The 14,837-nt window shown below is 33.8% G+C and overlaps 1 protein-coding gene across 2 annotated transcripts; it reads left to right on the forward strand.

Moving 5' to 3' along the window:
- The first annotated feature begins 817 nt into the window (after positions 1-817).
- On the forward strand, positions 818-14,823 carry LOC125648248 (DNA repair protein XRCC4-like). Of its 2 annotated transcripts, none has more exons than XM_048875221.2 (11): positions 818-909; positions 1,160-1,313; positions 1,588-1,766; positions 4,066-4,230; positions 7,463-7,519; positions 12,447-12,501; positions 12,580-12,703; positions 12,812-12,839; positions 13,682-13,803; positions 13,972-14,052; positions 14,319-14,823. In XM_048875221.2, the coding sequence occupies exons 2-11, from the start codon at positions 1,181-1,183 to the stop codon at positions 14,422-14,424; spliced, it is 1,050 nt and encodes a 349-aa protein (XP_048731178.2). In that variant the 5' UTR covers positions 818-909; positions 1,160-1,180; the 3' UTR covers positions 14,425-14,823. The 2 variants fall into 2 exon arrangements, with proteins under 2 accessions (XP_048731178.2, XP_055998564.1); XM_056142589.1 differs by having other exon boundaries at positions 843-1,022.
- Positions 14,824-14,837: the final 14 nt, after the last annotated feature.

A 14,837-nucleotide genomic window follows, 5' to 3' on the forward strand; every position in this document is an offset into this window, starting at 1 on the left:
AGCATTCAGAGAGCTCATGTTTGTCAACAATTACATATCCAAATCCAAACATGTGTCTATGGTCCTGTCTATAAATGATTTGCCTACACCTGACGACTGCCGCCCTGTTCTTCATGTTCCTCCATCTCAGTCTTCTGTTAACTCCGTAATATCCACAGAATATCTTTCTAAGTCGGTCTTCAACGTCTTCACGTTTTAAAAGTGAAAGCGCATCACAACTGTAAGTGTAACATTGCGCACCCCCGTTTAAATCATAATTCTCCCCACCCCCTAAAAGTAGACATATGGAAGAGTTTTCCATTATATACTCCCGAGTTAATGTATAAGTATGTGTTGATATACTTGCTTTCTAGCGTCTTAATAATTGAAACAGTTCTTCATTTTATGGAACTTTGTGTTTTGTGGGGTTTTTTATTTTTTACCTATACTTTTACCAATCATTACGAAAAGTAATTCTCTCTCTCTCTCTCTCTCTCTCTCTCTCTCTCTCTCTCTCTCTCTATATATATATATATATATAGATGATAAAGGAGATTAAGGCTAGTTGGAAGCAATTTCAAATTAAATTGAAGACTACAAAGATGTTGGGGACAAGAGCATACTTTTGAACAAATTTTCCCCAGTTTTCTTTGGGGGGGGGGTATAATAATTTTCAGGGACCCACCCACCCCCACCCCTAAATTGGAGGGGGTTGAGATATGATAGTTTCAAGTAATTTAGATATGCCATTTACGATATCTGTTTCGCTTATACAAGTTGTTTTATTATGCCAATGTACTGAGATGTTTGAACGCGGAACGCTCAAGGCTAAGCTAGATCCCCTACTTTTACCAAGATCTGTGTACTTTCATTTTCATTTTATGGCGTCTAGATAAACAGGAAAACACAAACTCAGTAACTGTTGTAAAGGTAAATATTCACCATGCCTATTTACTACAATTGATCTAACAGATGACGATAAGCATTTGTAACGTCTGCAATACATAACGTTACGCCTGTAAACTAAAATAAGTATACTGAAAGTAAGTAAGTAAGTAAATTTTATTTTAGAGTCGGTACTATATCAGCTGTATATACAATACAAACAAGTAACGTGAGCTCTACAGAGCTCTTAAAACCGACAATCACAGGCAATTTTTTAACATTATTAATTTTACAGAGTGCTGTGCTGTGTGTTACGATGACCACGTCCTTCAACAGGATTGACCTGCACACAGGAGACTGTGTATATCTTCTCGTCCATTACAAAAATGTAGATGCTGACGAATTTCTGTTGTCTGTATCGGATGGGAAAAAAGTGTGGAAAGGAAAATGTAAGTAAACCGCGTCAAGTGATGAATAATCATGTTTGATTACTTAGGCCCTAGGCCTATATGAAACCATTTCTAGATAATAAATCTGTGATGTTCGATGATACATGTAAACATGTATGTGGATTTTTTAAATAGAATCCTGATTCTAGAATTGAAGAATACCAAAAACTAAACTTTTGTGAAGTAGTGACTTGGGGGGGGGGGTCTCTTTTGAAGTTATCAGGAAAGCAGAGATTCTAATTACACACAGAATGTTTACAATGTGATTTTTCAGTTGACGAAGATGACATAGAAGACATGAGAAAAACTCTGAAAATGGATTACGACTCCCTTTTGAAGAAAACAAAAGATGCTTTGACATGTGAGCATTCCTCCGAGTGGTCATTTGAGTACAAACTCAATTCACAAAGGAGTGAGTTCCAGTGGTATTATGCTCCAGACAAAGACTTGACTGTGAGTTTTTCTGATATCAAGGAATTAAAGAGCAGCTGAGTAGAATATTGTAAATTGTGTAAAGTATTTTCATTCATTTTTTAATACTTACATTTCCGAAGTTTTTAGCTCACCTGAGCTGAAAGCTCAAATGAGCTATTCTGATCACCTTTTGTCTATCGTCTGTCTATTCATAAACTTTTCACACCTTCATCTTCTTCTCCAGAACCACTGGGCCAATTTCAATCACTTTAATAGTACAAATCATTCTTTGGTAAAGGGATATAAGTTTGTTCAAATGAATGGCCATGCCCCTTTCAAAGGGGAGATCATCACAAAAAAGCAAAAATAGGGTGGGGTCATTTAAAAATCTTCTCAAGAGCCACTTGGCCAGAAGAGCTGACATGAAAGCTTCCTGACATAGTGCAGATTCATGTTTGTTAAAATATTGACCCTCAGGGGTAGGATAGGGCCACAATAGGGGATCAAAGTTTTACATACAAATATATTGGGAAAATCTTGAAAAATCTTCTTCTCAAGAACCATTGGACCAGAGAAGTTTACATTTACATGAAAGCTTCCTGACATAGTGTAGATTCAAGTTTGTTAACATCACGGCCCCCGGGGTAGGTTAGGGCCACAATAGGGGATCAAATTTTACATGCAAATACAAAAGGAAAATGTTTAAATATGGGGTAAGGTGACTTAGGAGAGCAATGTGGCCCATGGGTCTCTTGTTGCCTTTGATATCATTTACAAATTGTAATGATAGCAATTTCTTCATGAATGTGCAGCAGTTGTGAACAATGCATGGATGATTCTGGATAAAAATAGTACCTCAATTGTAATGGCTGGGAATTCCAACAAAAAGGAAAATAGAATGTGAAAATAAGAAATAAAATTCAGTTTTGAAAATACATTTATAAGGAAATGAACTGCAACAATTCATGATAAAACGCTTTATGAAATATGCCAACATGCAGCATCACGATCCTTACCCTCATGTATTTACAAAGATGAAATTTATTTTTTAAAGAGGTTATCACCTGAGATTTGGAGGAATGTTAATTTTTTGGGAAGTGTCTTTTTGATTTCTACATTGAAGGGGAATTAGGAAATTAAAAGAAAAACTGGGGTCACAATGCTTGTTATTGAGCTACAGTGTTCTAAACATGACCTTTTTGCACTTAAAAATGACTCAAGATTTACTCAATTACCGTGTAAACTTGATTTGTCTGTTGGTGTCAATATAAAAAAGTTGGTTGGATATTATCTAACGTTCTGCTCGAGAATATTAAACTCATATGGAGACGTCACCATTGCTAGTTTTAGGCCTGTGCTCAGCGCTTACGGCCTTTGAGCAGGGAGGGATCTTTATCGTGCCACACCTACTGTGACACGGGGCCTCTGTTTTTGCATTCTCAAGTAGACCGCCCCATATATTTGCCTCTTACAACAAACAAGGGGTACCGAGGACCTATTCTAACCCAGATTGCCATGGGCACAACATAAGCAACACAAATCAATCATTACATAGAATAGAGATATAATCATGTCTTCTAACAATTCAGATAAAAAAAAATGTTTAATACTACTGATGGAAATAAATAATGACCTTTTTGCACTTTATATACGAAAAAATTTATGATATGAAATTTTAGAGTTTAAAAGGACATATTAGGAGACTAGGAGTAATATCAATTTCTAAAATTTCACATAATTTTTAAGGTCTTGTCTTAAAATGGAACTTTAAAAAGTTGGGGGTTAGAGATCAAATTTTTAAAATGTTGGTGAAAATACTGAATTTTGAAACAAAATTTTGAGTAAATTAATTTAAGAATCAGTGTTCTGCTTGGAAAAATATATAGTCCAAATTAATAATAAATTACAACATTTGAACTAGTTCTGATTCTCAACTACATGTATCATAAATTATAAAACTGAAATGCACGTAGAGGAGTATAAAAATAGTCTAAGAAGATATATTGGATGAAACCGAAACTGTAATTTCATGCAGATTTAGAACTTTTGATTAATCAATCCTTCCGCCACAAAATATAGTCCCTGCCAAACCCTTTCAGAATTTGAATTGACACATTTTTTCAACTGGATAGGGTTCAGTAATAGCTGTGTAATATGTTTGCACCAATGGGATCAGTATTGAACCAGTAAATACTTAGTTATAGAATCCTGTGCAATTGTGCTCAAAAGCTCAGGAACTAACTTCCTAAGCATAACAAATCCTTCAGCAAAAATTTGTACATTGCCTTTTGTCTTATTCACTTTTTTCACTGATCTTTTGATGTCATTATTTTGATAGTACATGTTGGGAAGTTGTGCTCTCAAACCAGCAAATGATGCCTCAAAGTCCATGTGTGAAATCCTCAATCATTGCATTGACAGACACAAAGAGCTGAAGGAAAACACATGTGTGCTCCAGACAGATTACGACAGGATATCACAGGAGAGGGCTAATGCCCTGAAGGTAGGTTAACCGTCATTACTCATTATTGTCCTTGGATTTGTTATATACATGTAAGAAGCAATCTGAGGCACAGTGTTTGACCAGACTTACTATGGTAAATTAATGTCTGAGTATTTACATGGTTAGCTCAGTGGTAAAGCCTTCCTTTCGTAACTGGGAGGTCGTGAGTTCAAACTCGTGCCATGGCCACATCAAACCTAAATGTTGAAAAAGTAGTGATTGCTCCTTCGCCAAATGCTTGGCATTTAGAGGTGAGAATCACGAGTCTTTCGGATATGACTTAAAAATGGATGTCCCATGTTGTGACAGGCGTTGCATAACACATTAAAAAAGCCTCACTGCTATGGTCTTAAGCACTAAGCAAAGGTCTAAAGAACAAGGTACGGTTGTGTATATAAAAAGTTCAAAAAATGTCTCTGTTTTAACTGTGTCTTGAATTAAGCTTGATCTGTGTTTTAAGTAAGTTAAATATATGCCAAGTATACTATCTCAACTAAATTAAAGTTATTGCTTATTTGATAGCATTATTAAGTCATAAATAAGACCTTTTTCTGTCTTTTTTCAAAAAGAGCTTGATAACTGTTCAATTACATCCAGATTATTGCTTAGGAAAAGGTGTGCCCATCTGTCAAGCAAAATGAAATTAATATATATTGTCGACTGCCCTATTTCGGTGACTGACCAGAATCGGTGACCTTTTGTTTATGTGTGCGCGTTGTCGTTTTCGGGTGTCGATTAAGTCATGTATTTATTTATTCCAAGTGATTAATAAGAAAGTCGTGGTTTATCACTAAGGTCACCAAAACTGGTCAGTCAATGATATATTAATAGAAGATGAAAAATGTATTTGAATATGAATTTGCTTGACGCATGGGCTGAAAATGTATTTGAATATGAATTTGCTTGACGCATGGGCTGATGTTTTCTAAAAATAAAAAAAAAAAATAAAAAATAAAAAAAAAATAAAAACTGAATTTATGAATTTTTTCATTGATTTTGGCTTTGTTGCAATTTTATGCCAACTTCATGCTCATGTTATATAACACAAAAACAATTTTAGAACAAATTAAAAGTAGTCTGGATTTGCTTATATATTCCTTATTTGAATGCCACATTTTGGGACTCGTACTGAAATCATCCATTTTCTGTGCCAGATGACTGTAGAAACTGTTTCTGCTTCTTCACCTACACCTAGTGACATCTCAATATGAGTGAAAAATTCTCGACGGGACCCAATTAAACAAACAACTACCCCATAGTCTCTGAAGTCTTGGGTTCTGTCCAAAGTAATTACTGTTACTAGTATAAATTATGAGAAACAAATCCACACAATAATTTTAGTCGAAGAAAACCTTTGTAGTGCAAAACAATTTTACACATTAAGCTGTAAAGTACTGGTATATTTATTCAACAGACTATATTTACGGACTTTTTGGGAGTTGGCCGGTATAGGATTACAATAGGAGATGGAAAGTTTTGTATAAATTATATTAAAGTCTTCTTCCCAAGGACAATATTTAATCAAAATTCGATGCAAGCACTAAAGCACCCTCATGTAGAATATATTCATGTACCAGGTATTTTAGAAGAACAGTTCTTTACTGATGTAGGTGTCAACAAAATTTGGTCTGATAATTTAGAATTGTTGCATGAAATGTACAATGATGAGTAGATTTCACATGGAATTGCAAAATAAAAATCATATTATTTATTGTTTAGATAGTGTTGTTTACTATATACAGAGAATATTACATGTACATGCTTAAAAACATTTCATGTCATATCAGCCCGAGTGGCCCCACATCAGCCCGAGGGTTGATATGGGGCCCGAGGGCTGAAATGACATATGATATGGATTTTGGCATGTAATATTCTATTTATCAGATACTGCAGTTTTTTATGCTTAGATATTGCATACGAATGGTATAGCATTTTTGTGGGGGTTTTTGTCCCCCACCGCAACGCGGAAGGGGACATAGAAATACCGGTGTCCGTGCATCCGTCTGTCCGTCCGTCCCACTTAGTTGATCATATTATGCCAGAATTTTTATTCGACAATTTTGTCAGGAGTTATGGGACTTTTGTTGAATTTATACATGCTACACTATAGGAACACTTTGTGGACGCAACTCCACCGAAACCGCTCACCGGATTTCATTCAAATTTTGGAGGATTGTTAGTCACCATATGTAGTTGATCATAATGCGCTGTCATTTTGATTTTACAATTTTTACAGGAGTTATGAAACTTTGTTGAATTTGTATATGCTGCACTATAGAAACACTGTGGACGCAACTCCTCCGAAACCGCTCACCAGATTTCATTCAAATTTTGTAGGATTGTTAGTCACCATATTTAGTTGATCATATTGCGCCACCATTTTGATTCGACAAATTTTACAGGAGTTATGGGACTTTTGTGCTTCAACTTTTTTTTTTTGCGGCAGTGGGGGACATGGCTACGTGTGGCAATCTTATTAAAATTTGATATGGAGTCCAATAGCTTATTTTATAAAATATCATTCTTTTTATCACATGCAGGTTACTTTTTCGGATTTTAAAGATACATCAAGGAATATTTAATACATTGGTTTACTCTGGTAAAAACTTTGGTACATTGATTTACTATATAGATACTATATAGATAAATTGATAAATCTTTGATACATTGGTTAACTATGACACGTTAATTATAATTAACTATTGTAAAAATTATCTCACTTTGATTTACTTGAGTAAAACCTTTGTACGTTAATTTACTAACAGTAAAACATTGATACATTGATTTACCATGATAAAAACTTTTGATACATTGATTGTTACGAGTGAATATGTAATTTCCGGATAGATATATGATATGGGTTTTCAATGATATTGGCTCTTGTGATGTCGCCCATATCATGAAGTACAGAATCAGCAAAATCGTTACCAAGTATAGGGTGAACAGGGATATCGGATAATGTGTATTATACAGGGAAGTCAGACAGTGCACTACATGTGTCCAGGGAAATTTTTATCCACAATTTATTTTATCCACTTTCATCATTATCTTATGTAGACAAATTTAAAACTGGGGGAATTTAGGTTGACTCATTGTTCTGAAGTTGTAAAAATGGGATATTTAAAAAAAACAATGGTGAAATTGTGTTTCCAATTCTTCTTGTCAAAAACAATATGTAGCAAACATTTTCAAGTGTACAGTATTTCATATGATTTTTATATTGCCTTGACAGAGACTAGAGAAGTGTGTTGTTGCAAAAGAGGAACTAGAAAAAGAGTTGTACGCAAAGGTAAGAAAATTTTAGAATTTATATCTTTTTTTTCTTTTTTTTTATTTGCAAATTTTAGTATTTGATAATAACATTCATACATACATTCACACACAAAGTTAGTTATAATAACATAATAAGGTTGACAGTACCAAGTAAAGAGAGGAAAGGCATTAATCAAAAATATTTTTCCATACAGCCCAGATTGTACTGAATTTTTTAAAATTACAGTTTTTTGAAAATATACAATGCTCAATTTTATATTTCATCCTAATATATTGTAATACATCCTCAAAAGATGGTGATCTGTTTTGTTTGCAACATAAATATATATATTGCTTGGTATATAAAATTACGAAATTTATTACTTTGTTGGAATTTTGTAATGGACAATCACCAAAAATAATATTAAAAACATTGAAACCAATTCTATTTGTTGTTCTCTTATAAATATGTAAGCTTAGTTGGTTCCACAAAGTTCCTATTTTGTCGCAAAACACAAAAATATGTTCAATGTTTTCAGAGCTGTGTCCACAAAATGAGCAAATATCATTATCCACAACTTTGATTTTTTTTAAGTAACTTTTAACAGGTATAATTCTATGTAGAATTCTGTATTGCAACCATTGTGCTGCTGAATCTGACGTTAATTTAAAACATATTTCAAAAACTTCCTTGGTAATGATATCTCTTTAGCCCCTCAAAAATGGACATGAATTCCATTTAGCAATTGAAGTTGGAATTTCTTCTTTATAAGTAATGTTCTTATATATATAATTTGTGCATTTCTTATGCAATAGTATATCTTCATAGTGAAAAGGTGTGGATGGACCATTAACATATTTTCTCAACTCTTTCGACACACATAATTTTTTTGCCATCATAGAAATAGAATTTATAATACTGTTGTATTGCATAAAACAAACATGATCAATATCAAATTTTTTTTCAAATCTATCCATTGTTAGAAAAACACCGTTAGAGTCTACAAAATCATTGACTGTCTTGACACCTTTTTCATACCACTTTTTTACAAACACATATGATTTGCCAACTTTAACTTTTGAATTGTACCATATTGGAACATTTACAAAATTCGTTTGTGTCCGAGAATTCAATGTTAAGTGTAAACTCATTACCTTCATCCATGAAGTAAAAACATCAGTCCAAAATGGATTAAAAGTATTTTTTAGCAGACAATATATATATTCATCCCCAAAATCTAAGATTTTATTCACCACTCCTTTTCCACAAGAAGCTTCAAAAATGTTCATCCAGGATGGGTTGCATGTTGATACTTTTTGAATCCATGAACGCTTTAAAGATATTATGAAATTATTTATATTGGTCATGTTAAGCCCACCCAACATGCATTTTTGAGTAACCGTTACTCTTTTAACTTTATCACATTTTGCTTTCCATATAAATCTAAAGAGTTCCTGTGTTAATGAGTTTATGATTTCTTGACTGGGATTTGGTAGTGCAGAAAATGGGTGATTAAGTTTCGGGAGGAGAAGCGTTTTAATGACTGTGGCTCTTCCTATGGGTGTTAAAATCCTTCTACTCCACTGCTTTATCATTGCATGAATAGTAGGAATCTGAGGACTAAATCTAATTCTACAATTTTTTCTAGATCAACTGAAAAATGTATTCCTAGGAGATTGAAGCTTGTGGATCCCCAGTCTAGTTTCCATCTTGGGTGATGATAGACATCGGCAGAAAAATTTTTTGCTCCGATCCATATAATTTTTGTTTTGGAGCTGTTTATTCTTAATCCTGATAGCTTTGAGAAGAATTCTAGGGTTTCCAAAGCATTAAAAAGTGATTTATCTGAGCCATCAAGGGTCAAAGAAGTATCATCCGCATACTGAGACATTTTATGTTCTTTATCATTGATAACTATACCTTTAATATTTTTATTTTGTTTAATCAAAATAGCAAGTACTTCTGCACATAGAATAAATAAGTATGGGGCCATAGGGTCACCCTGACGGCACCCTCTCTGAATGTCGAATTGTTCAGAGAGCTTTCCACATTGTAGAACTGAGGCTTTGATATTGGTATTTAGAATTTTAACCCAAGTAATTACATTGTTACCGAAACCAAAGAAATCTAAGACCTTATATATAAACGACCATGATATTGAGTCAAATGCCTTCTCAAAATCTATAAGCATAAGCAAGCCTGGTAAATTATGTTTTTCTGTATATGCCATGAGGTCATATATAAATCTAGTATTTTCCCCTATATATCTACCTTTTATGAAGCCAGTTTGTGTATTAGAAATAACATAATCTAAAGTACTTTTAATTTTTTGGCTAATACAGCCTGATATTAATTTATATAACACATTAAGTAGAGTGATAGGCCGCCAATTCTTAAGGAATTGCCTTGGTTTATCACTCTTTGGTAAACAAGAAATGATACCAAGTCTCTGTGAGACTGGTAAATATCCTTGCCTAAAGATTTGATTAATAGCACCAGTAATATAAGCCTTAAGATCATTCCAAAAAAAATTTTAAAAAAATTCTGTTGTAAATCCATCACTGCCTGGAGACTTATTGTTTTTCATTTCTTTAAGCACTTGAAAGATTTCACGCTCACCAATATCTTTTTCTAGATCCATGGAAGTTTTTTGATCAAGTCTAGGTAATTTTGTTAAAGTTAATATATCATTAAGGTCCATATTGATCAAATCAGAGTCGTAATTCTTATATAGGTTTTTATAAAACTGTTTGATTTCTTTCAGAATATCTGATTGATTATAAATAATCCCATTATCTTGGGTTTCTATTTTTTTAATTGTCTTATTTAAATAGTTTCTTGCCTCTAGATGACAAAAATATTTTGTGGGTTTTTCCCCTTCTTCAATCCATTTGGCTCTAGAACACACAAAGTTACCTTTTAATTTTTCCTTTCTTATATTTTCCAATTGTTTTTGTTTTTCTTCCAATACCCCAAGCTCCTCTGAGTCATTGGTTTCGATTTCATTGATTTCTTCTATCAAACTGGCTTCTAAAGTATTTCTTTCTCGTTTTTTGTAAGATGAGTAAGAAATTGTCATTCCACGTACATGTATTTCCATAAGTAAGATTTCTAGAAATAAAGCATCATCAAGCTCAGAATTCTCATCTTGAGAGTCATGGGAATATTGTGTTTTTACTAATTGAATATGTTGTTTTACCTTTTCAACAAAGACTTTATCATATAAAAGTAGGTTATTGAACTTCCATAAACCCCGCCCTCTCTCAAATGTGTTAAATCTGAACTCGATGACTACTATTGAATGGTCAGATCTATAACCAGATCTAATTGAACAGTCTTCAGTGATATTGGTAAAGTTTTCTGAGATTAAGATATAGTCCAGGCATGCTTGCTTAAATGGCTTTTTTTCCCTCCATGTATATAATTTATTACATGGTTTGAGAACTCGCATATAGTCTACTAAATGTAAATCATTCATGACCTCAATAAGCATATCCTTTGCCTTGGGATTATTTACATGACAATAATTTTGAGTATCCAGAGTTTGATCCAAAGCTATATTAAAATCTCCACACAATAAGAAGTAATCATTATCGAAATCTATAAAACATTCTCGTACTTTTTCATAAAACTCTGGACAATCAACATTAGGTCTATATATGTTAACTAATGTTGTTCTATTGTTATTAATACTTAAATCAATCGCTAATAAGTTTCCATTGGAGTCTTTCTTTTCTTTTGTGTAATTCAAGTTCAAAATTATTGTTAAAAAGTATTGCAACACCTCTGGAGTTGGAAGAAAAAGAATTAAAAACACATTTGTATCCCCATTGTGCTTCTATGCACGCCTCTATATCACGTGTGAAATGAGTATCTTGTAAGCATACAATAGAAAATCCTTTTGTTTTATAAAAATTTAAAACATCTTGCCTTTTGGATGGAGTAGAAAGCCCCTGACAGTTTATAGTAACCACCTTTACAGTATCAACCATAACAATAATCGTAGAAACACATACATACATACATACATGCATTCACACAGTAATGGCTTAATATAACAACAGAAAAAATGAGAAGAAAAAAAGTGAAAAAATAAAATAAAACAGAAATAAACAGGTCAAGAATAACACTCTGCAATCTGCAGCGAAACACCTGATACTCGTTACCGGAAGTCTATTGGGCGAGTTAAATGTAAGGTTCAGTCCGAGAAAATACCAAGTTCCCGGAAAAGTCTTATTTCGAGTTTTTCTTTATTTTAGTCGGCAGATCGTCGGTAATATCGAATTTTACCTTACGATTATTTGACTTTAATTTGGCATACACGGCACTGTAGAAAATCACTAATATAGCCCACTCCAGCCAAGTTCAGGGTCCCGTCGATCTGCACGCTCACTCTCTTTCGAACACCATCTTGACCTCCTAGAATTTATATCAGTATTGCAAGAACCCTATAAGGAATACAAAATTCAGACTAAGGCAAACATGGATCCCTGGACATACAAGGGATGGGAGGAGTAAGCATCCTCTGTTGACTGGTCACACAACAGAGTAATCCATAGTCAAAATCAGTGTATAAAGAACAGCCAAACAATTTATATGAAACATTTCAGACAGCATTTGACCCAATAACAGGTTGTACATGTATTGGTAAATTAGATCATCATAATGACCATAGAATTTGCAAAATTCTAATTTTAAACAATATTGTTGAAACCCCTGTAGCTTCAACATATTTGTCAGTAGCATGCCTTGATTTAAAACTGGTCATATGCAGAACAAGCTCTTGCATATCGAATCAGTTGAGGAATATAAACACCGTATGCAGGTGATAATGGAATATTGCTACATACATTGTAAATGAGGGGAAGTTGATGATGCAGAAGCTGAAGTCAAAGATGTGCTTGATTTTAAAGTAAATAAAAGTAATTTTGAGCTAAAACTTTTTCAAACATTTTTATTTCAGTTTGTTGATGTACTGAACAGCAAGAAAGATAAAATCAGGAAACTTAAAGATAATTGTGAGTATACAAAGAAGATGATAGATACACACATGTGCATTCTTCCTGTCATTTTTATTTTACATATGAAAATTTCAGACACAAATGGTACAGAATCTGAAGCAGGGCCATCGGGTGCAAAAGATGAACCAATCAAAACAGGACAGAAAAAGGTCACAAAGAGGTCAGCACCATGCGATGGACCAAGTGATGAGGATAGGAGGTAAGACATGTTGTTGAAGGATTAAGATAAGGAATTATTTTTGTCCACAAAGTAAATGTTGCATTGTGTTGTGGGATGTGTAGTTAAGAGATTGGTCTTCACTTTTAGTGATGTTGATACGACAGATGAAGAAATGGTAAGTCATTTGATTAATAATCAACTGTAATAAGCAGTCGGTGTAAAACACTCTGCTAATAATGTAAGACTACTACCAGTTTATAACTTGTTTTTTCAGAAAACATGCATATTTTAATTTGATATTTTTTTAGCTCATTTCTGATCACATGTTGTCCGTCATCTGTCTGTCTGTCCGCCTGTAAACTTTTTACATTTTCAACTTCTCCAGAACCACAGGGTTAATTTCAACCAAACTTGGCAAAAAGCATCCTTGGGTGAAGGGCTTTCAAGTTTGTTCAAATGAAGGGCCATGCCCCTTTCAGAAGGGAGGTAATCACAAAAACAGGATGGGGTCATTTAAAAATCTTCATCTCAAGAACCACTGGGCCAGAAGAGCTGAACTTTACATTAAAGTCCCTGATATAGCGGATATTCAAGTTTGTTAAAATCATGACCCATGGGTGTAGGATGGGGCCACAATAGGGGATCATGTTTTACATACAAATATATAGAGAAAATCTTTAAGAATCTTCTCAAGAACCATTGGGTCAGAGAAGTTTACATTTACATGAAAATTTCCTGACATAGTGCAGATTTAAGTTTGTAAAAATCATGCTCCCGCAGGTTGGGGCCACAATAGGGATTAAAGTTTTAATGCAAATATATAGGGAAAATATTTGAATGTGGGCCAAGGTGCGCAGTGTGGGCCGCTTGATTTGAATTAAATTTTGGGTTTTAGATACTAATCCACGATGAAACAGAACGTAAGGAAGCATGATGTAAATATGAACAAATGTATTTGTTGTTCAGTTATGAGAATGAGGTCTGAAACATATTGTATTACTAGTATTTTTTATCCAGAGTTCATCATCAAAAGGCAAGAAGTCAAAGAAAACTGTGAAAAAAAGTCTGCTGAAGGCTGAATCGGACTCGGTTGTCTTGGATACTGGTGACAATAGTCTGGGGATGTCGATGGTGTCTAGGTATGTGTATCCGCGTATGAATCAATAGATAGAGATCATCAACAAGGCCTGGTTTCTCTGTAAGCACGGCATTGTTTAAGCTATGAGGGTTGATACCTTCAGTGGAGTGTACACAATCACGTTAAACTTTGTTTAGGATTTTAAAAGTATTCTGAATTTCAATTTTAGACCACGTAGGAATGCAGAAGGAAACAAACGTAAAACACCGTCAAAACCGATTCTGCCAAAAGTGTCTTCAACTGAGCACAGGTGTGTCGTGTGTCCTTCATCCTGGTATCGGGCAATATGGTGCTCTTTCAATTTGAGTTTTCATGTAAATGTAGTCATTTCAAGGCACCTTGCCAATACATTGATAAATTTCAGCTTTAGACACTTCTTTTAAATTCACCAAAACAAAAATTTGTTGTGGTTTTAAATGTCCATTAAAACCTATACAGTAATAAAACAGAAATATATAAGAGTCATGAGCAGCCCTGTCTGAATGATTTAATGGATATGTAATTGTTTCATCTCAGGCAAGAAAGACCAGTCAGAATGAAAAAATCAATCACAGGATCCTCATCCACTTCCAACCGCTCCTCTGACAACATAGATGCCGATGACCTCATTGACAATTTATGATGATGTCATTCACTGTTTGTGATGATGTCATTCACTGTTTGTGATGATGTCCAATATTTTCTCATTACATCATCGAAATGTGTGGACACCAATATATAATATTTGAACAGATTAGTACAGTGTATCTGATATTCACTGAAGACAGTTTTGTAGAATTCAGAAATCAGATCAAATGTATGTTTATGCCAGTTTTTACGATTGTTTAATGTTTTGACGGATTACAATGATCAGTCATTGAATATGTACAAACGTTAAACTATGTGGATAAATAGTAAAACATTTTGGAAGGTATAGTGCCATAGAGATGATGATGAAGACTAAACAACACTTTTATGGATAGTGATGTAGTGCAATTATCATAGGTATTCATTTTGACACATTAAATGATATTAACCTGATGCACTTCATGTTTT

Source organism: Ostrea edulis, chromosome 6 (genome assembly GCF_947568905.1).
Source record: "Ostrea edulis chromosome 6, xbOstEdul1.1, whole genome shotgun sequence".
NCBI lineage: Eukaryota > Metazoa > Mollusca > Bivalvia > Ostreida > Ostreidae > Ostrea > Ostrea edulis.